Raw genomic sequence first — 25,476 nt, forward strand, 5'->3', positions numbered from 1 at the left:
CTACTCATCTATGACTTCTATTATCTTATTTGATGAACTGAGCAAGCTAAAAATTTAATAAATTATTTGGTTAACTGTAAATGTATGTAAACAAGCAATTACGACTAACACACTGTTTATTTTAGAGCTGAATCTTATTTCATGGAGCAAAACTCAATGTTATAATAAGTGGGGCTATTGTGGTGTATATGTTATATCCACACTTTTCATTTATTTTTTTCATATCATTTGAAGGCATAAGCCCAAGGATGAGGTAGATCATAATTTAAGTGGACCACACCAAAAAAAAAAAAAAAAAACATAAGATTGAAGAACGGCCATTGAAAACTTCTTGGGGCGTGATGAAACACACATCATAATGCATTATACATTATTACTTATTTACCACACTTTACTGCATGTATTCTGTGCTTCCGAATGGGTATAATGATTCTCCATTTTTTATTTTTTTTATTGACGATAAATCTCAACGGTGGAGGCGGATTTTCTGTTAAAGCCTCTTGCAGGAACTTCCTGGGCTGGGAAGTTAGTGGGGGCCCACTGTAATGTTTGTGAGAATCCACCCTATCAATCCGTTTCGAGAACTCATTTTACAACATATGATAACAAATGAGAATGATCCAAGACTCAATTGGGGCACACCAGAGGAAAACTTGGGAAATAATCTCCACCGTTGAAACTTTCATGGGCTCTCCACTGATGTTTATATGCCATTCAAACCCTTTATAATATAATTCTCGGTGGGAAAAATTGAAAACAAAAATAAATAAATAAATAAAAGCCTAATACAAAACTTTTATAGCTATATGAATGTTTCAATGGTGGTCGTCGTTCAATCTCCACTATTTCATCTTACGTCGCTCACATGAGTCTTGGATTTAGCTCTTCTTTTTTTTTGGTAGAATGTTTTAAAATGAGCTCGTAAAATAGACAAATCGGATGGATTAAAAAAAAAAATTTATGGTGACCCACTAAAGGTGGGTTTTACTATGATGTTTATGATAAATTCATCTCCATCATCAGTTTTTGGAACTCATTTTAGGACATTACATACCAAATGAGGCAAATTTAAAATTAGAGTAAGTCACACGGAAGGGAAAGGTAAGAATTCAGTTAAGGGAAAAGTAAGAATTAGGCTAAGTTTTTGTATGTAGACTTCATCCTAATGGGAATGGTCATGTAAACGGTTTGGATGGAAGATAAATATTACGGTGGAGCATAAGAAAGTTTCAATGGTAGTAATTTCTCTCCCCAATTTTCGCTACGTGTGGCACACTTGAGTTCTAGACTCATTTTTAGTGCAGTGTCCTAAAATGAGCTCGAAAAAAGGATGAGCGGTGAATTCTCACAAACATCACAGTGGGCCCCACCTTGCATACTAGCGCAGGAATTTCCTGTGAAGCGTTTCGCAGGACACCACGAATGCAATTTCCATGTGCATGCGTATTATCTGTGACCCTCCGCCAGAGTAGCAAAGATTTTGTGCTTTCTTAAACCCCTAAATCCCCTGCCTTCGCCTCTCCGTCACTAAAGTTTGGTAGGGTATTTTAGACCGAGAAAGTCGGAATGAGATTCTCAGCTTCTTCAGCGTTCTCACCATGGCTTCTCCGCTTACGCAAAAATCTCAACCCTCTCTGCTCAACCTCAACCGTCCACCCTTATTCTGCGCACCCTTGCGAGAAAATCTCTCAACACTCAAAACTTCCAAATGAAATCCTCCTCACAATCAGGATTTTCAGAGAAACCCATTTCAGAAACAGGATTTCCAGAAACCCCCATTACAGATACAGAATTTCCAGAGAATCCCATGTCAGAAACTGCAATTCCAGAAACACCCACATCGGAAATTGTATTTCCAGGAGAAATTCATCGTCCCCCAGACCCTGTTCTCACTCAAGATCATGTCATAGAGGTTCTTCTCAACAATCGCCACGATCCCAAATCCGCACTGAGATACTTCCACTGGGCTGAGCAGCAGCGAGGATTCATCCCATGCGTCGATTCCCTGTGCACAATGCTCCAGATCCTGCTACAGTCGGGGAAAATCAACTGTGTTTGTTGGCTTCTGAAACGAAAGCTTTCAGGCAGCTCTAGTCCCAGTCCAACTGTCCTCATCGACCGCCTGATGGAGGTCTCGAGAAGGTGCATTTCCAAAACTCCCTATATATTCCAAGTAATATTGAATAGTTATGTTTGGAATGAGCGGATTGAAGAGGCCATTGAGAGTTTTAATGCGATGGTGAAGAACGACGTCTTCCCCAGCATTATGTCTAGAAACATCCTCTTGGCTGCACTGGTGCGATTGAATATGATTCCAGAAGCTCGGGAGTTGTATACGGTAATACGGGATAGAGGGATGGATTGTAATTGTTTTACTCTCAATGTGATTATGCATGCTTGTTTGAAAGAAGGGAAACCTGAGGAAGCCGAGGAATATTTCTTAGAAGCAAGGTCTCAGGGATCCGAACTCGATGCTGTTACATATAGTACTGCAATTCAGGCAGTTTGCAAGAAACCCAATTCAAAAGGAGCTTGTGAATTGCTGAAAAAGATGAGAGAATTGGGTTGGGTTCCATCTGAGGGTATATACATGAGAGTAATCGATGTTTGTATGAAGCAGGGGAATATGGAAGAGGCGTTGAGATTAAAGGATGAGATGATCAGAAGTGGCATCTCTGAATTTGGTGGTCATAACGAGTCTGATGAAGGGCATTTACAGTGACTTGGATAGTGCTTTGGACATGTTCTGGAAGATGGTTGGGAGTGGGATTGCTTCTAATGATGTTACCTATGGTCCTGATTGAAGTTTGCTTTAGAAATTGAAATATGGAAAAGGCGTTGTAGATTTATGGGCAGATGAAAACTATGGGGGTTTCCCCGAGTGTCTTTACTTTCAATTCGTTGATTTGGGGGTTGTTGGGAAAGAAGTGGGGAGAGTTGTGGAAGTTGTTTGACGATGTGGTTGAATGTTGAGTAGCCAATGTTTTTTACTTATAATGATCTCATATATTGGTTGTGTAATGAGGGTAGAGTGAGGGAAGCTTGCGATTTATGGGAAAGGAGTGGTACTTAGTACCGTTTCATACAATAACTAGATACTTTATGAGAAAGGGAAGCTTGTGATTTATGGGAAAGGAGTGGTACTTAGTACTGTTTCATACAATAACTTGATACTTGAAGAAGGGAATTTGGATGTGGTATCTATCGTATTCTCCCGAATGTGCAAGGAAGGTATCATGCCCAATGTCACTACTCTGATGGATGTGTATTTCAAAAGGGGGGAGTTCGATTGAGCATTCAATCCATGTAACCAAATGTTGGACCTGAGGATTGCTCCTAATATTTCACGTTCTTCAACACTATCATCAACAGGCTCTGTAATGCTGGTTGGACATCTGAGGCAGTCAGTATGCTGAAGAAGTTTGCAAGGAGGGATTTATACCCATCTACATGACTTACAACGGCATCATTGACAGCTTCATAAAAGAGGGCACCATGAACTCAGCCTTGTCAATGTATCACCAAGTGTCTGAAAGTGGGGTGTCCCTAAATGTTGTTACTTTCATGAGTTTCATCAATGGGAGTATAGATCTTGCTCTGAAGATACGGAATGAAATTGGAAAACAAGGGTCTCTAGATGTTGTTGTATATAATGCTCTAATGGATGGGTTTTGCAAGAAAGGAAATATGGATAGTGCACACAAGTTATTCGTAGAACTGGTTGAAGTAGGTTTAGCTCTGAGGGATTGCTGGGTATAGGAATCGAGACAATATGGAGGCAGCATTTGATCTGCACAAGAGAATGTGTGGAGAGGGGATTCCTACAAAGGGAGGTTGGGGCCAGTGCGGGCATACCTAAGAATGTGGGTGGAACCATGAGTCCATTGTTTAGAATTAGAATGTAAAATAACTGGTCCCTAATCCTATGATCATGATGATTGGGATTTTTTACTTTTCTCAAACATCACAGTGGGCCCCACCTTGCATACTAGCGCAGGAATTTCCTGTGAAGCATTTCGCAGGACACCACGAATGCAATTTCTATGTGCATGCGTATTATCTATGACCCTCCGCCAGAGTAGCAAAGATTTTCTGCTTTCCTAAACCCCTAAATCCCCTGCCCTCGCCTCTCCGTCACCAAGTTTGGTAGAGTATTTCAGACCGAGAGAGTCGGAATGCGATTCTCAGCTTCTTCAACGTTCTCACCATGGCTTCTCCGGTCATGCAAAAATCTCTACCCTCTCTGCTCAACCTCAACCGTCCACCCTTATTCTGCGCACCCTTGCGAGAAAATGTCTCAACACTCAAACTTTCAACTGAAATCCTCCTCACAATCAGGATTTTCAGGGAAACCCATTTCAGAAACAGGATATCCAGAAACCCCCATTACAGATACAGAATTTCCAGAGAATCCCACGTCAGAAACTGCAATTCCGGAAACACCCACATCGGAAATTGTATTTCCAGGAGAAATTCATCGTCCCCCAGACCCTGTTCTCACTCAAGATCATGTCATAGAAGTTCTTCTCAACAATCGCCACGATCCCAAATCCGCACTGAGATACTTCCACTGGGCTGAGCAGTAGCGAGGATTCATCCCATGCGTCGATTCCCTGTGCACAATGCTCCAGATCCTGCTATAGTCGGGGCAAATCAACTGTGTTTGCCGGCTTCTAAAACGAACGCTTTCAGGCAGCTCCAGTCCCAGTCCAACTGTCACGCCCCAAACTCGGAAAACGGGCTCACAAAATTCCCGATCGCCGAATCCGTACTGTCCCATTCTCGGATCCCAGCACTCATATACCAGATTCCGATCCTGGGATCCTACAAGGAGGATTTTCAGTATGAATTTTTTTGTAATGGAGCATAACTACAAGCATAACCAAGTCACAAAACAACATCACCACATATCCACTAAATCAAAGACTTTAAGTACAATGCGTATGAAAGGGAAATACAATATAGTAAAAGAAACTCCAGAAGCTCGGCTGCACGCTCCAAGCTCAACGCTGCTGCAACCTAACGCCACCTGCACGCATCTATCGTGCATAAGCTTATAGAAAGCTTAGAGGGTGGTGAAAGTGTGTGTAAGGCGAGTGCCAAGTGTATAATATCAGAGTAATGCGGAAATATGCGGTAAGTCCATGAATGCTATCAGCTATATCAAAGCCATGTGATGGAAGGCATGAATGTTATCGGCCATACTGAGGCCATGCGATGCGAGGCCTATGTAGCCAAATGTCATATGCGAGATGCAAAGCAAGCGTGCCGACTCATCAAGTACACATATCAGTCCATTCCTCTCTGGATATCACCGGGTCTAATACACCTCACACTTACTGCCTCCCTGCACAATCAAGCAAGTGGAAGAGACCACACTATCCGCCGACCAGTAGTCTGCCAATACCTACCGGCTCGTCGATAGTGCACCCATTTACAAGCTGGTCATACTCAGCCTAGCTTATAGCCCCCTCACTCGGGCGGATAAGGCCACACCCCATTCCAACTGACCACGACACAGTGAGAGACACGACCTCATGGTATAGGCACCGGCGCTCATATTCCACTCGGTCTAGACATTGAAGCAGCTCCTAGTACCAAGGAGGTTCTGAGATTTTCACCCAAAGACATCCTAAGTGCCCATAGTGCTAAACTCAAGCATTTCTGGTGTCCCATCTGGCCATCACGATGTGTCTGTGGAGCCACGGCCCTGATGTCGCTAGGGCATGCAGTGATCAAGTCACACATATGCGAGATGCATGAGTCACACCGTACAATCATGCAGCAATCCCGCGCGTACCACGCGATCATGTGGGGCACTCCGTCTCATAATGAGTCCCGTAAATGTCTCAGCCCAACGGCTTATGCTATGATCAAACATTCCTCATCTCAAGCATACATATGATGCATATGGGCATGAATCATGAAAGTGCACTAAGCATGTTATGAACTATCAACAAGTATGGGCCTATCAATGGGCCTTAAGGAGAGTTACAATGCGGACATTTAACCAACATTGTACTTATAATGTGGACATCAAACCAACATTGCTCCCAAGGCATGACCCACCATAAAATATTTACACAAACCATAGGGAATCACACATTGCAATGGACCCTAAGGACATCCCGTTGGGCCTCGACCCATGGGCCTTAGATACATCAAATGGGCCATATCACATGGGCCTTACATTCATCAAATGGGCCGCATTAATGGGCCCCCACCAACGAGCCTTATGTACATTGCAATGGGCCATATCCCATGGGCCTTTGAGAACATCACAATGGGCCTTGCATATATCAGGATGGGCCTCAACAACAGGCCCCAAATACATCAAGGTGGGCCTCCTCAAATGGGCCTTATAAATATCAAGGTGGACCACATCGTATGGGCCATATGCATATCCAATGGGCCACACCCAAATACAAGTGGTGGTAATGATTTCCACCACTAAATTTCTAAGGCCCACACTAATATTTATTCCTCATCCAATCTGATTATAAGGCCTCACATACCTGAATTAAAAGGAAAGACCAATATCATATATGGTCCCAAGCTTAGTAGACCAAGGGTCTTAATGGTGGGCCTTCAAACCCACTGCTTTCTATAATGTGGTCCACCTATTCCTAGATCTATCTCATTTTTTTTGAACTCAGGCTATAAAATGAGCTTTCAACTGGTTGGATGACTTGGATGTAACACATGCATCATGGACCATGGATCTGATTCATTCTTCAGCTCATGCTAAAAAAAATGAGCTTTCTAGATGGTTGGAAGGCTGGACACCACACATGCATCATGATGGACCCCACTGTCATGGGACGGTGTGAATAAAACACATGAAGGGGGGTCCCACCGTCTGCCTGGACGGTGTGACTAAAACACATACATCACCTGTGGGCTCCAACCGTCCACTGCCTGTGGACGGTATGAATAAAATATATGCATCATTGTGGGTCCCATGTGGGGCCCACCGTAATGTTTGTTCACCATCCAATCTGTCCATGTGGTCACATAGACCTGGACGAAGAGTAAAAACAATTTTCAGATTGATCCAAAACTTCTGTGGACCCAAAATGGGTTTCAAAGGTATATGTTCAATCCCATTGTTTCCTTTGATGTGGGCCAACTGAGTTTCAGATTGGGTCGATTTTTGGAGGGGGGCCACTTCAAGCAGGGTCCCACCTAATGGACGGATTGGATGGCAAATATACATCACTGTGGGGCCCACGGCTGGAGCCGTGGGTCCCTGCTGGCCGCCCGCTACACGCAGCAGCGGTCTGCTGCTTCTGACGCAGCAGGCGCTGCCTTGCATTTTTGTTTTTTTTTTTTTTGAAAACCCGTTTTTCAAGGGTTTTTCATACGTGGGGCCCGCATCAGGTAGATCTACCCCAGCCATTGGTCTCTACAGACCATAACAAATCCGTAGAGTCCAATATTGGATATTTTTTGGCATGAAAAAAAGATTCAAGTGAATTTAAACGGTGAAAACCACTGTTTTGAAAGGTATGGCCCACCAGATGCTTGGATCGGCTTCATCTTTTGGCTCAATGCCTAAAGTGATTTGAAAAATGGAATGGACGGTGTGGATTAGTCCCATACATCAAGGTGGGGCCTACATGCACCACCCTCTCCATGGCTTGAGAACCAAGCTAATATTTTTTTTTTGTTTTCCCACTCCACGTCCAGACGCTGGACGTTTTTGGGCATGCAAATATATTTAGGGTGGGCCCTGCTTAGGTGGGCCATCACATGGCTGGGTGGTGTGGAACATACACATACATACAGTGGGCCTCACCTATCAATGACTTGGATCCAATACATGCTTCGTGGTGGGGTCCATTCAAATGGGCCACACGGCCATATCATCGCATACAATAAAAAAAGGAGAGAGGGAGAGAGAGAGAGAGAGAGAGAGGGAGACGGAACACATGTGATGGAGGGACCCCGGCACTATGGGCCCTCCCTTGCATAATTTAAAACATACATCAAGTGGGTCCCAATACATGTGGGCCTACCAAATCAAGGATCAACGGTGGAGATCCCTTCTCCACTCAAATGGACGGTCCAGATGACCTCTTTTCAAGTTAGAAAATAAACATCATGATGGGGTCCATGGAGAATGGCCCCATCATGGAATGATCATGAAGATCAAGATGGGCCATCGGCCACATCTTAGGGTCCAAAGTGAGATCCATACCATTGATCGGTAGGCCTCACTTGGCCCATCATAAAACATGAAAAATCTAGTCTAATAAGCACCCACTGTTGATCTTCTCGGTCCGTTGGAACGCCAATCTCCTTGAGCTTCACTTCAACGGTGGAAAATGGGAAATGAAGGGCTAGGATGGAGGATTTGGGATGGGAAAGTGGGCCACACACATGCACTCTCTCACATGGAGAAGCTTGGACGTGAGCTCTCTCTTTGGTTGCTTGGAATTGATTTGAGAAATGAGAGAGAGAGAGAGAGATGTGATGTAAAGAGAGAGAGTGATGGATGTGAGTGATGGGTGAGGTGATGTGTACTTGACTAGCATGGGTGTGTAAGAGGGAGGGTGAGAAAGGGTTGACTTTGGAGAGAGAAAGCATGGGTTGCTTGTACTTGACATGAGGTGATGGATGGGATTGATTGATGGGATTGATTTGACATATTGTAGAGATTCTCTTGGGATTGCGAACGCGCGGCGTTTTCTTCGAAATAAACGCCGGCTCACATCTTCCTGCCAGGGTATCGGATTGGTGCACGAGTCGCGGCGTTGGAACTGCGGCGACGGTGCGGTCGCAAAGGTACAAGTCTTGAATTAAGCCGACTCAAATCTACAACATACGACTTAGGGTCGATCGCAACGTCGATTATACGTCACAGGATGCCGAAATTCGACAGGAAGGATCGCGGGATTTGACGGAACAGTACGGACTAGGATACGGGTCTTACACCAACTGTCCTCATCGACCGCCTGATGAAGGTCTCGAGAAGGTGCATTTCCAAAACTCCCTATATATTCAACGTATGCGATGGTGAAGAACGACGTCTTCCCCAGCATTATGTCTAGAAACATCCTCTTGGCTGCACTGGTGCGATTGAATATGATTCCAGAAGCTCGGGAGTTGTATATGGTAATACGGGATAGAGGGATGGATTGCGATTGTTTTACTCTCAATGTGATTATGCATGCTTGTTTGAAAGAAGGGAAACCTGAGGAAGCCGAGGAATATTTCGTAGAAGCAAGGTCTCAGGGATCTGAACTCGATGCTGTTACATATAGTACTGCAATTCAGGCAGTTTGCAAGAAACCCAATTCAAAAGGAGCTTGTGAATTGCTGAAAAAGATGAGAGAATTGGGTTGGGTTCCATCTGAGGCTGTATACATGAGTGTAATTGATGTTTGTATGAAGCAGGGGAATATGGAAGAGGCGTTGAGATTAAAGGATGAGATGATCAGAAGTGGCATCTCTGAATTTGGTGGTCGTAACGAGTCTGATGAAGGGCATTTACAGTGACTTGGATAGTGCTTTGGACATGTTCTAGAAGATGGTTGGGAGTGGGATTGCTTCTAATGATGTTACCTATGGTCCTGATTGAAGTTTGCTTTAGAAATTGAAATATGGAAAAGGCGTTGGAGATTTATGGTGAGATGAAAACTAAGGGGGTTTCGCCGAGTGCCTTTACTTTCAATTCGTTGATTCGGGGGTTGTTGGGAAAGAAGAAGTGGGAAGAGTCGTGGAAGTTGTTCGACGAGGTGGTTGAATGTTGAGTAGCCAATGTTTTTTTTAAACTTATAATGATCTCATATATTGGTTGTGTAATGAGGGTAGAATGAGGGAAGCTTGCAATTTATGGGAAAGGAGTCGTACTTAGTACTGTTTCATACAATAACTTGCTACTTGAAAGAAGGGAATATGGATGTGGTATCTATTGTAGTCTCCCGAATGTGTAAGGAAGGCATCATGCCCAATGTCACTACTCTGATGGATGTGTATTTCAAAAAGGGGGAGATCGATTGAGCATTCAATCCATGTAACCAAATGTTGGACCTGAGGATTGCTTCCAATATTTCACATTCTTCAACACTATCATCAACAGGCTCTGTAAAGCGAGTTGGACATCTGAGGCAGTCGATATGCTGAAGAAGTTTGCAAGGAGGGGTTTATTCCCATCTGCATGACCTACAACAGCATCATCGACAGCTTCATAAAAGAGGGCACCATGAACTCGGCCTTGTAGATGTATTGCCAAATGTCTGAAAGTGGGATGTCCCTAAATGTTGTTACCTTCACGAGTTTCATCAATGGGAGTATAGATCTTGCTCTGAAGATACGGAATGAAATGGAAAACAAGGGTCTCTAGATGTTGTTGCATACAATGCTCTAATGGATGGGTTTTGCAAGAAAGGAAATATGGACAGTGCACACAAGCTATTCGTAGAACTGGTTGAAGTAGGTTTGGCTCTGAGGGATTGCTAGGTATAGGAATCGAGACAATATGGAGGCAGCATTTGATCTGCACAAGAGAATGCATGGAGAGGGGATTCCTACAAAGGGAGGTTGGCGCCAGTTCGGGCATACCTAAGAATGTGGGTGGAACCATGAGTCCATTGTTTAGAATTAGAATGTAAAATAACTGGTCCCTAATCCTATGATCATGATGATTGGGATTTTTTACTTTTCTCTCTTGAAAAAATGTGGTTCTGTTATGGATGAGGTTGATTAAAGAAGCATTTCCTTTGCTTAGTTTCCTATTCTTTTAATGAATCTCCACTTGGCTTCTTCTCCAGTTCCAGAGATCTCAGGAAGGGGGGATCCTCTATCTCAATTTCTCTTTTCAACTGTGCAGAAAGTTATCATGATGATGGATAAGGCATTGAAGATTGGTCTAATTCATGGTTTCAGTGTTGGAACCCACCACGTTCAGTCTCCCACCTTCAATTTGCAAACCAAATGTTCTAATTTTCTGATGCCTTGGCAATTCAGAGTCAAAATCTCAGGGGCATCATGAGGTGCCTTGGAGCTATTTCGGGTGTTCGTGTCAACCTGGTAAAAGTAACTTGATGGGTATAAGGGGAAGCAAAGAGATTGTAAGCAGTTTTCCTGTTTAAATGGGATGCAGAAACTCTAAACTCCAATGCACTTAAACTTATGCTGGGATGCTGCTTGGAGGCAATGCTGAAGTGGTGTCATTCTGGAATCCTCTATTGCATGATAATAATAATAAACACTAACCAGGTGGAAAGGTAAGTACTTGTCTTTGGGAGGAGGAATTACACTTACAAAATCAGCCTTCTCCAATATCCCAGCTTATTAGTTACCATTGTTCAGAGTCCTAGCGGCTATTCATACCACGACGGAACAAACTAAAGAAAATTTTCTGTGGAAAAGATACAACACTGATCAATGTATTCCGTAGCTGTTATGATATGCCCGTAAAGGCTGATACGTATAGGTAACGGACATGACTGTTATGCGATACGGGGTGAAATAAGACAATTAATTTTTTGAGACCGTATCAACCGTTATGGTGGCCGCAAAGGCCGTTATGAGGCATAACCGTAATGGTCGAAAAATGGTCACTTTTTTTATCTATTAAATTTTTATTTTTTTCTTTTTAACTTTTCTTATTTCAAAAAGTCTCCTAGATTATTTTACAACAGATTTTAACCACCCTTATAATAACTTTTAAGATTAAAACCGCAGATTGAAGTAATTTGAGTGAATAGAAGCTCCGAGGGCCTTTTTTCAAAAAATTCAAGAAGTAGTTTTTTTTTTTCCTGATTTCTAGTTCTAATGCTTGATTGTGATGTGTAAACATTAGAGACATAATTATATTAAAAAATTCACTAGACAACCCGATACAACACTTTCATCAAAGAGTAGACCATTATGCTATCATAAACATGTTCAAAATGAAAAATGAATACATATTTGAAATTTTTTCATTATTCTTGATTTTTTAAATATTTTGTTTCAGATTTTTTCGAGCAAAAGAAAATTTTCAATCGCTACACGGATCGTAACAGTCATTATGCCCCTGTCTCCTTAACGGCAATATGGAATACCTTGGCACTGATTTCAAATTCAATCATATGAATTGGAAGGAGGTTTAGAAGCCAACGAGGGAAGGGGGTATCAGAATGGAAGGAATTATATATGAAGAGAATTGGGTTTTATTTAGTAAATGTTGGTGGAGATTTGGGGCACAACCCAATGGTGGTTAGTCATCTGGCATGCAGTACAAATAACAGATTTGTCCATGGAGCTTTGAACCAGAAGAGAGAATATAAGAGATTGAAGAGTACGATGAGCCTGATGACCAACGACACGTTTAGAAGCCAACGAGGGAAAGAATGGAAGGAGTTATAATTATGAAGAGAATTGGGCTTTATTTAGTAAATGGTGGTGGAGATTTGGGGCACAACCCAATGGTGGTGAGTTAGTCATCTGGCATGCAGTACAAATAAAAGATTTGTCCATGGAGCCTTGAACCAGAAGAGAGAATATAAGAGATTGAAGAGTACGATGAGCCTGATGACCAAGTCGTTGATGCTAGAGATGACTTGGGAGCTTGTACAGAAAGAAGAGCAGAAGGAGAAGATACAGACTAGAGATGACTTGGAGCTTGTACAGAAAGAAGAGCAGAAGGAGAAGATACAAACTAGAGATGACTTGGAGCTTGTACAGAAGGAGAAGATACAGACTAGAGATGACTTGGAGCTTGTACAGAAAGAAGAGCAGAAGGAGAAGATACAGACTAGAGATGACTTGGAGCTTGTACAGAAAGAAGAGCAGAAGGAGAAGATACAGACTAGAGATGACTTGGAGCTTGTACAGAAAGAAGAGCAGAAGGAGAAGATACAAACTAGAGATGACTTGGAGCTTGTACAGAAAGAAGAGCAGAAGGAGAAGATACAGACTTATCGGTGTGGCGTAAATTAAGTTGAAATGGATATAAATATCATTACTGCTCCATCCATGGCAGAGGGTCTTCCCCGATCGATTATCCTTGACAAGAAATCCATGGTTAGAGAATATAAAATTGCAATCATTATCTTCCGTGAATTGATGAACTAATAAAAGATTACTGATAATGGTTGGGACATGTAAAATATTATTCATATGCATTAAGGAAGAAATTTGGGTAAAGGAAGTGAACTCAACATGAGAGATAGGAAGTTGGTTACCATTACTAACGGCAACACCTTCGGCTCTATGGTAGTCTGAATGGATAGAAAGGTTACCAAGATCCGTCATAATGTGATTGGAAGCACCGGTGTCCAATTAGGAGAATAACATGGTTCGGCCAAATTGGACATTTACTATTTTTGGCTGAAAACCATGAAGTCCAATAGGAATGGAGATTGTATATAACTAGTAAATTCACTATTTATAGTAAATAATGTTTTTAGGGTGTTTGAGTTGGAGTTTGAATCTAAAACTTCGTCCAAGGTTTGAGCTCATTATTTAAAGGATTGTAATTTCATTTATTTTTATCATCAAACAATTTATTTCAAATTTATTAGAAATTATTTCTACTTTTATCTCCCGTGGATTCAAGGAAACTCTATGAAGAGTTCAAAGAGCTCCATGGATTCGGAGTAGATATCCGTGATCAGCTTCATCACGTCCCTCTCTATGTTATTAGCTGATCGTTGAGAGTAGCTGGCTGTACGACCCTTTAAACGTGATTTACGTCTCAATATTGTTTACAGATGTAATTACCAAATGATATTCAGGATTAACACCATTCAAAGCAATGATGATAAGATCACGCTCAGTAACAGGAGAATCAGCAACTTCTAAAGCATCAACAACATTTTTTAGCTTGTCCATATAATTAGTGATGGACATTCCTCCCTGTTTCATTGAATTGAGTTGCTGCTGTAGCTGTTCACCAGATAGTACATGGGTGGTATGGTAGAGTTCAAGACGTGCTGCATTCCCTTAGAATCAGGATTCTCTGTTTGCCATAAGCAAGAATTCTATATGTAGTGCTAACAATGTGAGTGATGATGTAGACCAATCACAATGCAAAAAATTTCTACTCATGGCGAGCAAAGGATCCAGATTCCCTGTGAGGTTAGAAACTTGAATCAAGACAAGTTCAGTGAAGGTGGTGTTAAGCCAACTCAATGGTAGAGTATCAATCTTTATCCAAGCATCATAAGCAAATTGATTTGATCATTGACAACCATATTAGATTACGTGATATTACTTTGATCTTTAAGGGCCCAATCAGAATACTGAGTTACTAAGCATGCTTTTATCATAAACTTTGTTGGCCCAATATGAATGTATGTGGTTTACCCACTCCATTTTTTCAGTTCATTTTAGAGGTTGAGCTCAAAATTGAAGCATGCTCAAAGCTCAAGTGGACCACACCACAGGGAACAGTAGGAATAACGATTTCCACCGTTGAAACCTTGTTAGGGCCGACAATGATGTTTATTTGTCATCCAACTTGTTCATATCATCACACAAACATGGAAGAAGGGAAAAAAACAAAAATAAGCTTGATCCAAAACTTCTATAGCCCCCAAGAATTTTTCAACCATAGGGTAGACCGTACGGTAGACATTAAATTCAAACTCTTTACTGTGGTGTGGTCCACTTAAGTTTTGGGTATGCTTCATTTTTGGGCTCAAGCCTTAAAATTATCTGGTAAAATCGATGGACGGAGCGGATAAAATACATAAGTTATTGTGGACCCCACAGAATTTACTCAGTATGCAATCCGTTTCAGCTTTTGGGGCCAGATATTGAGTGGGCCCAACTAGAATATACTTGTTCAGTTCTGTAAAGTGTTTTATAAGTGCAATGTCGTGTATGTTGGAGGACTTTCAAGAATTTTAGATGGACATTGGAAAAGCCGATCCACATCCAATGTACAATAGTTCTACCGTTAATTCACCTCAAACGGGCATGTGGCACGCGCGTAAGCTATGAATCATTTCTTCAGTCTCTCCTCGCACGAATCGCATTAGTATTTCTGGACGCACATCTGTGATCAGTGGGCGGCCCCTTGTGTGAGGGCGGACAAACGTGTCAGAGTTTCGCGTGTATATAAGGCACACGTGTCATAGATCCGGGCCATTCATCAGGTAGGGAGCATCTGAACATGCCATATAAAAGAGATCAGTAAAGTGAACCAGATATGTTGTCACTCCTAAAAAATTGAAACCCAAGTTGGCCACGCGAACCAGAATTCCAGGACTTTGAGTTATATTTAAACAAAATATATATTGCAATCCACGTTATTTTTATGCATTTTCAAGGCAATTAGAGCAACTAAAAAGATAATAATCTTGTCATTAAATAACATCTATTGATCAATCCTTGAATTTTTAATTACATTGACATAAAAAAATAATAACAAAATGCATTGAATTTCAAGAAATCTTTAAATAAATAGAAGGAAAAGTCTTCAACCCTATCTAATTGATTCTTCAAACACAAATCCTACAAAACAATATATATTCCCATACCTAACGTGAGAAGTGATTCCAATATGATAGACTCCTAATCTTGAATAGTCTCATAGCTATTAAGTATCGTGGCCCATGAATGTGTACACCAAAACTGTTGGTGGCAGGGGGAGTAGCCAATCCGTCTTCTCACCGTCACTCCTGGCCGGTTTGTTACGTTTCAGTTCCGTGCCACGCCTTACCATTATTTTTCGCGTTGGAAAGCATACGGCCATTTGAGAGACGGAAACTGATAACTTACATGCAACTGTACCATCACTTGAGGTACCATGCTTTCTTTATCACCTTTATTTCAACTTTTTGATAAATCAGTACCGTGAAAATCACAGGATCCTCCACCTAGATCAACTTTCTGGAAAATCAGGCTAATCCACTGACTCTGTGGGTCACGCCTGTATGTTGTATCAAACCTCCTGTTTTCCATTGATTCCAAAAGTGTGCCCCACTTAATAAGCTGAGAGATCTGATTTTTCTTTTATTTTATTTTCATTATAGGGCTCACTTCTTTAATAACACTGATGTTCTATATTTGGAATATATGGTCTGCTACCCTACGTTGCATGTAGATGATGAATTAGAAGACGAGTGTTAATCTGAGATACAGGTAAGGCCGTAAGGGTTATTTTCGTACGTGGTTGGTTGGTCCCAACGTCCCAGCAGACGCCAGTTCATCCACAAAGCAAACCTACGTGAGAAAAAGGTTTTGATAGAACGCGGCCTACCCCATCAGAGTTACCATTCGATAGCACACATGTCAGTGATCCGAGCCATATTCATCAGGTATTTTACACTGAATATAGCTTGAACCAAAATTAAACCTTCCTCTATGTGGGCCATTAAAGAAGGATCAATGGTTCTTAATTGTTGAATGAAAAATCCTCATTTTTGGTAACTGATTTTTTCACAATGTGGATTATCTTATGAATAGCCCAGATCCATCACATGCATGCCATAAGATGGTGTGAAGGGCCTGAACTGTGGCATTGAAGGCTGGGCTTGCATTCTATCAAAACCTGCTCATCCTCATTGCATGTATACTTCTCTTCTAACCAGTATTTATGAGCCATGAGCGATCTGATGGAATTTTAAGTGAAAGCCTTTTGCAGGGAGTTCTTGCGTGGGATGCTAGGTGGGTCCCACCGTGATGTTTGTGATAAATCCACTGTCCATCTGTTTTGGGATCTCATTTTAGGACATGCGGCCAAAAATGATTTGTATCTACTGATCAAGTGGACCACACTGCAAAAAACAGTGGGGGTTGAATGTCTACCATTGAAACTCTTTTAAGGTAAAAAAGATTTGATCCTAACCTTGCCTAACCCGACCCGACTCGATTTTCTTGACCAAGTTGAACTCGGTTCGGGTCAGTCAGCAGCGCAACGGATCGGATCGAGTCAAAGGACTCGGACTCGATCTTGAATCGGATCGAGTTCGGGTTGAGTATTGAAAATTTCAGACCGCGTCGAGTTGGGCCAAATCCGGTCCGACTCGACTTGATGCCCACCTTTACTCTTCATACACAAACCTTATAAAATAATCTATACAGGTGTGAGGGTCACATCATTTTCAAAATTGAAATTTCTACATCAGCATGTAACAAATAATAGATAATGAAAGCTCGAATTGTAGTGTATAGTATCACAGAATGTTCGAAATATCGGTATCGCGTTACGTATCGCACCCTTGGGATACAGATACGTATCGGTTATCGCATGAGATATATTAGTTGTATCGGGTAATGTATTGCTGTTGACATGGGGAAACATTGGAAATTGGTCAATTTTTTAATGAAATTTTAATGATTGCTAAAAAAAAAAGACATTAATACACACTTACAAATCAAAACATTACAAAAAATAAGTGCACATGATAAGTTTTCTTTGTATGAGATTCAAATTTAGGTGTTGTCTAACTGAATTGATACAAGTAAATTAAAAGTTTATCCATATAATTTATAAATGTAAGAAGACACGTGGAAACACAAGTAATACATTCAAAAGCAAAAGAAGAATAGCTAGATTAGGTTACATACATGTTTGATTTTGATTGTTTTTCAATTTTCCACAACTTGGTCCTTCTCCTCCAAATCTCGAAATTGAAACTCTCAATCCATGATTTTTCATAAAATCATAGATTTGTAACAATTCGACACTGACTTAACATGATTTATAGAAAAAAGGATCGAATTTTTTTTTTTTTTTTTAAATGCTCACCGGATCGAACATGGGGGATATATTTCATTACTTGTGCGTTTCGTATTGCACAGGTGGGATACAAGATATATAGTGGGATATATTGGTCGATATCGTCGATATTTAAAACATTGGTATCACATGCCGGTAGTGGCCTCGCACTAAAGACCATAAAATCCTGAATAGTCTCATACCTATTGGGTATCGTGGCCCATGAATGTGTGCACCAAAACTATATTTAAGTATCTACAACTTGAATATAAGAGGACATTAATATTCTACTAATAATAAATGAAATTTTAAGAATGAATGTAAGTAAAATAAAATAGCTTTTGATCTGTTTTTGGACTTTGCTAGGGCAGAGCATCCATGCACCCATTTTAAGGATTAATTTAAGGCAGAGTATCGTGACCGTTTTAAACCTCCCAAGGCAGGAAACCATGCATCCAACATTTTAGGGAATCCAGGCAGAGCACCCATATGTACATTCACTTAATCTTAAATATAAAAAAATACAATTTTCATCCTGCGGATCAAATATTTAGATAAATATTTAGATATGACACATCCTAGGACACGGACTAAGGATCGAATATCCACTATTGACCAAATTTAAAATGTGACACAAAATAAACATTATTTTCAGGAATAATCCTGGGCAGAGCACTCGTAATCAAATAACGTGATGATCCTTGCACCCGTAACTTAATCATATTTAAAAGCAGATAGCAAACGGAAAGGGTTGGCGTACTAAGTTAACCCAATGAGTCAACATACTAAAGAGATGGGATAAAATGATATATGGAGCAAGGAGTTCATGAATGGATCTGATTTGAGGAGAAGGAATGCATACAAGTCGTGTTATGATAAAAACGGCCAATGAAAACTTGTGATAATGCAAGTTTTTACGTAACTGTTTGGACGGTTTTATAAAAGGTCTGGTCTTTATAATTGAATGCTAGGGATCTCGTGCAGTTTAGATGACTGTAGATTAACGGTTTTGATTATGAAATCCGTGGCCACACATGATTCTACAGTTGTGGTTTCTTATGAAGAAGATGGCCATCCTCTCATGGTGGATTTGACTCGGATGGTTTTCCTCCTATTTTGATGGTCAATGATGGCTTCGATGGGTCGTAAATAGCATGTGGCCCACTGATTTTGAAGGTTTAGATCAAAATTCTTGGTGGATTTTTGATCAGAAAGTCTTGTGGCTACACGACGTGTTGGGCTTCAATTTGATTGGCGGTTCGACCTAGGATTTTGCTGGATGATCGAGAGTCGCTGGTTGGAGAGGTTTGTTAGGTACTCGGACCGTTGAGATTACATGGAGAGGCTCACGTGGATCGTGACAGTTGTTTAGAGCTAACATTCGGAGAAGGTTTCCGTTTCGAGCGGGATTCTGTAACAGAAGTTGGAAATGCGGGCAGATTTCATAAGGAATAGGTGGGGTCCACAGGGATGGACGGTAAGAAATCTAAGCCATTCATCAGGGTCATCAGGTCAAGTTAGGATAGGAGGTTAAAAATGAGGTTATTCGGCTGATCAAGTAGGCTGCACAAGGAGTTATTAGGTAAAAGATTTCAATGGTTAAGGTTTGTCAAAGGCCAGTCACCGATGAGCAGTGTGGATCGGACCGAGGAGTCCCAACGTGATGGATGGTGTGGCATAGGTGGGTTGAGGTGCAGCTCAAATCGTGCCGAATGAGGAGAGAGATAAGCGGGAGGTGGTTTGGCTATGGCAGTAAAAAATAAAAACACGGTGGGGCCACTTGTGATGTTCTCGAAAATCCACTCCGCACATTAGTTTTTGGCAGACCACGTTGGGACATGAGCCGAAAAATGAGGCTGATCCAAAGTTCAAGTGGGCCACACCAAATAATGCAGTGGAACTTGGAATACCCACTTTATAAATAGTTGGGTTGTTACACATTAGTTGAATTTTTTCTATAGGACTTTTTTCCTAACCGTCCATTTTTTGTCATACAGGGTTCACCTGTGTATTTATCTGATTAAGATTCGTTTTGGTGAATCGGATGATAAAGATGTACCCTACCTGATGAATGGATCGGATCTCTTACAAGTATTCTTTACACGTGGATCTCGGAGACGTATTCTCGCATGAGAGGCTGCTACAGATATGAATGACAGGATTGGAACTTTTTATTTTTATTCTTTTTATTTTTATAACACACGCACACACACCCCCACACACTCACGCTTGTGGAAATTCACGACATATGGGTACTCGAACGCTTTGACAGGGAGTTGAAACGCCTAGAGCCTACCACCCCAGCAAGAGTACAGGGAACTTAGGAACGGACGCGGATTGCGTCCTACCCACGCCCATCTCTAGCCCCGAACGCGCAGTTCTGTGGGCGGGCCCACTGTGATGTATTTGTAAATCCAAGCCGTAAATCTCTTTAATCAGATCATTTCAAGTAATGAAAACAAAATTTAGGCAAATCCAACGCTCAAGTGATTCACACTAAATAATAAGCTTGATTGCATTATATGTATGAAGTATTAAATGCCAGTTAGATTCACCGGTAGTGTGGTCTATTTGAGCGTTGGATCTGACTCATTTTTGCGTTTATGACTTAAAATGGTCCCAGAAAAGGGATGGACGGCTTGGATGTACAGATACGTAACGGCGGGCCTGCACACAGAACTACCCGTTCGGGGCTAGAGACGGGCTGGGGGTAGGACGCCATCCGCGTCCGAAACTTAGAATGACAGCGGAATTTAGTTGTTACCCGGGTAACAACTTAGCGGGTGTTGCTATTACCGTGTGGGTACCATCTTGATAATTATTTTTAATATCCACGCAGGCCATTTGATTTTTCGGATAATTTAAGGACTTATACGAAAAAATAATTAGATCCAATTCTATGATGGACCACACCACTGAAAAAGTGGTGAATGACCATTAAAAGCTTTTTTAGGCCACGCAAGTTTTGGATCAAGATAATCTTTGTATTTTCTATTCATCCAGTTCTTTTTTACCCTATCACAAGGTCGGATGGAAAGATCTGCTTAAAGTGGCCCTTGGGAATTTTTTTAATGGTGAGCGTTCAATCATCACTGTTCCTTGTGGTGTGGTCCACATGAGATTTGGATATGCTTAATTTCGCTGATTTCATACTAAAATGGCATGAAAAAACTAATGGACGGAGTAGATATACAACATATCATTAAGGTGGGCCCTACGGTAAGGTTAACACCCGCTGTTAGCGGTTAACATGTAATCCGCACCGGTTAGAATAGAATCCAGAGTTGCTTTCGTACGGTAACTAACTGAATCATCGGGGGGAGAGAGTCGCTTTCGTACGGATTTCCTGGGAAAGCCTTTAGCAGTAAGTTACTGCGCGAGAAATTCCACCAGGACCTTCCTCGCTAAAGGCTTTCGCAGGAAATCCGCGTCCATACGATTCGCTTCACCGTAAAAGTCGGACGCTCCAAAAACTGAGACCGATCGGACGGGCCACCACAAGGTGTTTTATTATGGTTTCCCATTGTTTTCTACGGTGTGGCCCACCTAATCCTCATGTCAGCCTGATTTTTGGGGAACTCCATCATTACGGCGGGTATAACACAATTCACGGGTTGGATGGCATATAACGATGTGTTGGGACCAACCAATAATCTCGTAATTCAAGGTGTGCAATGATGGTTCGATGGTCCAGTTTTTAAGAGCTTCCAACTTTTATAATGGGCTCACGCAAACGCACGGATTGGATGGCATACGCGCAATGCCAGGGGATCAAACGCTATCACTTTCAGAATCAGCTATAAAGCTTTTCAATTTCTTAGGACTTTGTTAAGGAACGACCTCCTCCTTCGTGAAGATCCTTTGTGGACTTTGAAACTCAAACACCCTTATTAGACTCTGACTCTCTCTCTCTCTCTCTCTCTCTCTCTCTCTGGTCTCCGAGCACGTCTCCAGATCAGAGTTCTTTATCAATGAATCTTACCTAACAAAAGGCTCGTCGGGCATGAAGTTGGCCGAGATCGATCAGCTCCCAACGTATGATCCCCTCTCCGACATTGCCAAGAAGGAATTTTCCCGACTCAAATCGGCCGAGAGCGCCGTCCACCTCATCCCGATCGTAGTCGTCATCTGTGCCATCGTTCTCTGGTTTTTCTCCCATCCTGGTACCTTTCTCTCTGTTTCATGAACTGTTCAAATGAATCTCTGTTCTTTTTCTTCTTTTCCGTTATTGGGCATATGAGCTTGAATTAAGATAGGGCAATATGAGGTTCTTGATATGGAAACTGGGCTTTGAGGGTATGTTTGGTTCAGAAGCCGACTTCATATTGAGAAGCGAGTAGTGATGGGGTTACTGGTCGTTGTTCGGTAGGCCCACTGATGTATATTTTTTTGTTATCCATGCAGACGGTTGATATTGATGCACTTCACCTCCTGTTAGTGATTTATTGAAAAATAAGAGAAGTCATTGGGGCGCTAGTTAAGGCCGGGAACCTCCGAGTAGTTTTCTAGGAGTTGTGTGTCAACAATATGGTGCCACCTGTGGCAATGACATCAAAGTCGTTTCCATCTCATCAAGATTCTACAATGGTGAAAGGAAGAAAGAGAGTTTTGTCCGCCATTGATACAACTACTCATGCGCCAACGAAATAGTCCGCAGACCAAGGAGATCCGCCTTCCCAACTCCAGACTGATTTTGCTCCTACAAGCCCTGTGCAGAGGTCACCTAGCTGGGAAGGTCGACTCGTCTCTCTAGAACATCAAGTCGAAGTCTTGACCAGTTTTATTAAAGAGATAGTGCAGATTTTGAAGAGACAAAACCTATCTCCCAGCTAGGGAATAGATGCACGGGCTAAGCCCTCCCACACTTTGGGAACTTCCACGCCCGCTAATTCCTCTGTCGAGGCTATACTGGAGGAGATTGAGCCACCATTTACCGAAGACATTATGGGAGCCTATCTCCCATCAAAATTCCGAATGCCGCAAATGACCCCCTACTTCGGGTTTGGTGACCCGGCAGAGCACTAGAAATACTTCAGGGTGTGGATGGAACTCAACGGCATGTTGAGCTCTATAATGTGCCGAGCATTCTCCTTGACTTTGTCGGGACCTACACGAAAATGGTTTCGCGCAACTTAGCAAGGTCTTCATCACTGCATTCCTTGCAGGGATGTACAAGCGGAAGCCAGCGATCCACCTCAACACTATAACTCAGAGGGAGGATAAGCTGCTAAAAGACTATGTCATCCGTTTCAACGCTGAAGCTGTCCAGGTTGACAATTATTCTGAGGAGATAACTCTGTTCAACATGATACTCGGCCTTAAACGAGGAAATTTCCTCTTCTCTATTAATAAGAACTCTCCTGCTACCGTCGTTGAACTACTTAACCGAGCTCAAAAATATTCTTATGCTGAGGAGTCCTTTATTTTACGAAGTGCCAAAAGAAAGAAAGAGGACGACCACAACTAATACCATCGCTGAACACTAAGCTAGCGCAGGTACTTCGTCCATTTATGTTTCAAGCTCATTTAAGGGCATGATCCAAAAAATGAGGCAGATCCAAATCTCAGAGAGACCGCACCACAGAAACAGTTGAGCAGCCTCCATTAAAAACTTCATGGGGTCATAAAAGTTTTGGATCAATATCATTTTATTTTTTTTTTTGTTTTCCCCTTCATCCATTTATGTGTGGCCTTATCAATAGGTTGAATGGCAAATAAACATTACAGTCGGTTGTAGAAAGTTTTTAATGGTGGGTGTGCAATCAATGCTGTTTTCCCGTGGTGTGGTCCACCTTAGAATTGGATCTGCCTCATTTTTAGTGTCATCCACTAAAATGATCTGAAAAAAATGGATGGACGGCATCGATAAAGCACATACATCATTGTGGGGCCCACAGAGCACCAACCACTCGCATCGTCCCTGACGCGAATTGACATGAATCTTTATTTCAATCAACTGCAACAATCCAGTTAAAAATTGAAAAAAAATAAAATCAGAAGACGATCTCTTTTCTTCTTCTTTAATCTTGCAGTAGATGTGCTGAATAAGGATGATTCAATCATTGCCAGGGTCGACAGCTTGACAATTGATGGTTATAGCAATCAGACGAGCTCTCCACCTGCCAAGGAAATTGATTTATTGGGTAAACCGGAGCAGATTGCAGTTGATGAAGCTGAAAGATCTACAAAGGAGAAATCCAAATGATGGTTGTTTTGATATTGGTAGCTGGTATTCTGCAGTATATTGATTCTGAAAAGAGCAATTTCCATGGTGGTCGATCCACTAATCTTTGTGATTGAATTCTCACACCTGCCCTTAACAGTATTTCTTCTCTTTGGAAGCTTAAGCCTTGAGAAATCTGTTTAGGAAAATGTGGGTTATTATCTCAATCATGTCAGTAGTTAACATTTTCTTTTTTGTAAATTTGATTATTTCCTGATCATAGATTTAAGTAGACTTTGAATAATAGCTTGTTAGATCTTTGAATGGTAGATGGTAGCATAAATCCCGTTTTGGCTACTCTAATATAACTTGCATGAGAGTATTTGTCTTCCTATTAAGAAAAGAGGAGAGAATCAGTTCATTTTATACATAGCATTGTGGGATTGTGTGTTTGGACTTGTCAAGGGATCCATGGCTTATACGTGCCATCGTCTCACATGTGTGGGAGATCCAATCCAATCATCAGGTGGGTTCCCTACAATGTAACGTAGGGATGGACGTGATGAGGTCGATCATTGTCTTCCTCAGGGGATAATTACTCTTATGAAGGTTTAAGAATCAAACTCCAACTCAAACTCTCTAAAATCATGACTTACTATAAATAGTAAACTTATTATTTATAGAGGTCATGATTTTCAGCCAAAAGTATTAAGGCCCCGTTTGTAAAATCTGAAGTCTAAAGCCTGAATCTGAAATCTGAAGCCTGAATATGAAATCTGAAGTCAAAAAACTTGTTTGGTAATTGTGGTAGAAGTCTGAAAATTAAGTACCAAATTTGAGACAATATGTTTGTTAACAAACATCTGAAATGTCTTAAATACGTTAATTTGACGCATTTGCCCCTATCTCCTGTTTGGAAATGTTTTACGGTATAAAGAAATTACTTTTTATTAAATAAAAATAAAATTATTCTATTTAATTCAAATAAACTATAGTAATTAAGAGGAAATTGAAATATCACTATTCATAAATTAAAAAAAAAAACAGATAAATTTCTTATGAGGAGTATCCAAAACTCATTTTAGGACATTTGACCAAAATGAGGAGTATCCGAAACTCAAGTAGGCCATACAAGATGAAACAATGAGAAAGGAATGCCTACTATTAGAACCTTTCTAGACGAGATGAAGTGAAAACATCATGAACTTAAACTGATACAAAACTTTCATGGCCATATAAATGTTTCAACGGTGGTCACAAAATCTCCATTATTTCCTATTGTGTGGCCCATTTAAGAAAAGAGGAGAGAATCAGTTCATTTTATACATAGCATTGTGGGATTGTGTGTTTGGACTTGTCAAGGGATCCATGGCTTATACGTGCCATCATCTCACATGTGTGGGAGATCCAATCCAATCATCAGGTGGGTTCCCTACAATGTGACGTAGGGATGGACGTGATGAGGTCGATCATTGTCTTCCTCGGGGGATAATTACTCCTATGAAGAAGTTTTGGAATCAAACTCCAACTCGAACTCTCTAAAATCGTGACTTACTATAAATAGTAAACTTATTATTTATAGAGGTCATGATTTTCAGCCAAAAGTATTAAGTGTCCTATTTGGGAAGTTTTGGAATCAAACTCCAACTCGAAC

The 25,476-nt window shown here is 41.3% G+C and overlaps 2 protein-coding genes across 2 annotated transcripts; both read left to right on the top strand.

The window, feature by feature from the left end:
• Positions 1 to 1,708: 1,708 nt before the first annotated feature.
• Positions 1,709 to 3,759, top strand: LOC131248763 (pentatricopeptide repeat-containing protein At3g54980, mitochondrial-like). Its single transcript, XM_058249214.1, has 2 exons — positions 1,709 to 2,718; positions 3,405 to 3,759. The coding sequence occupies exons 1-2, from the start codon at positions 1,709 to 1,711 to the stop codon at positions 3,757 to 3,759; spliced, it is 1,365 nt and encodes a 454-aa protein (XP_058105197.1).
• A 5,256-nt stretch (positions 3,760 to 9,015) lies between these two features.
• LOC131255816 (pentatricopeptide repeat-containing protein At3g54980, mitochondrial-like) lies at positions 9,016 to 10,807 on the top strand. Its single transcript, XM_058256690.1, has one exon. The coding sequence runs from the start codon at positions 9,016 to 9,018 to the stop codon at positions 9,499 to 9,501; it is 486 nt and encodes a 161-aa protein (XP_058112673.1). The 3' UTR covers positions 9,502 to 10,807.
• Positions 10,808 to 25,476: the final 14,669 nt, after the last annotated feature.

This window comes from Magnolia sinica, chromosome 1 (assembly GCF_029962835.1).
Source record: "Magnolia sinica isolate HGM2019 chromosome 1, MsV1, whole genome shotgun sequence".
NCBI lineage: Eukaryota > Viridiplantae > Streptophyta > Magnoliopsida > Magnoliales > Magnoliaceae > Magnolia > Magnolia sinica.

Bases quoted from the DNA above. Each gene is read 5' to 3' on its own strand.
- LOC131248763 (XM_058249214.1), top strand. From the start codon at position 1,709: ATGAAATCCTCCTCACAATCAGGATTTTCAGAGAAACCCATTTCAGAA. The intron at 2,719-3,404 runs GTGACTTGGATA...CATCTGAGGCAG, and splicing joins TCTGATGAAGGGCATTTACA to TCAGTATGCTGAAGAAGTTT.
- LOC131255816 (XM_058256690.1), top strand. From the start codon at position 9,016: ATGGTGAAGAACGACGTCTTCCCCAGCATTATGTCTAGAAACATCCTC.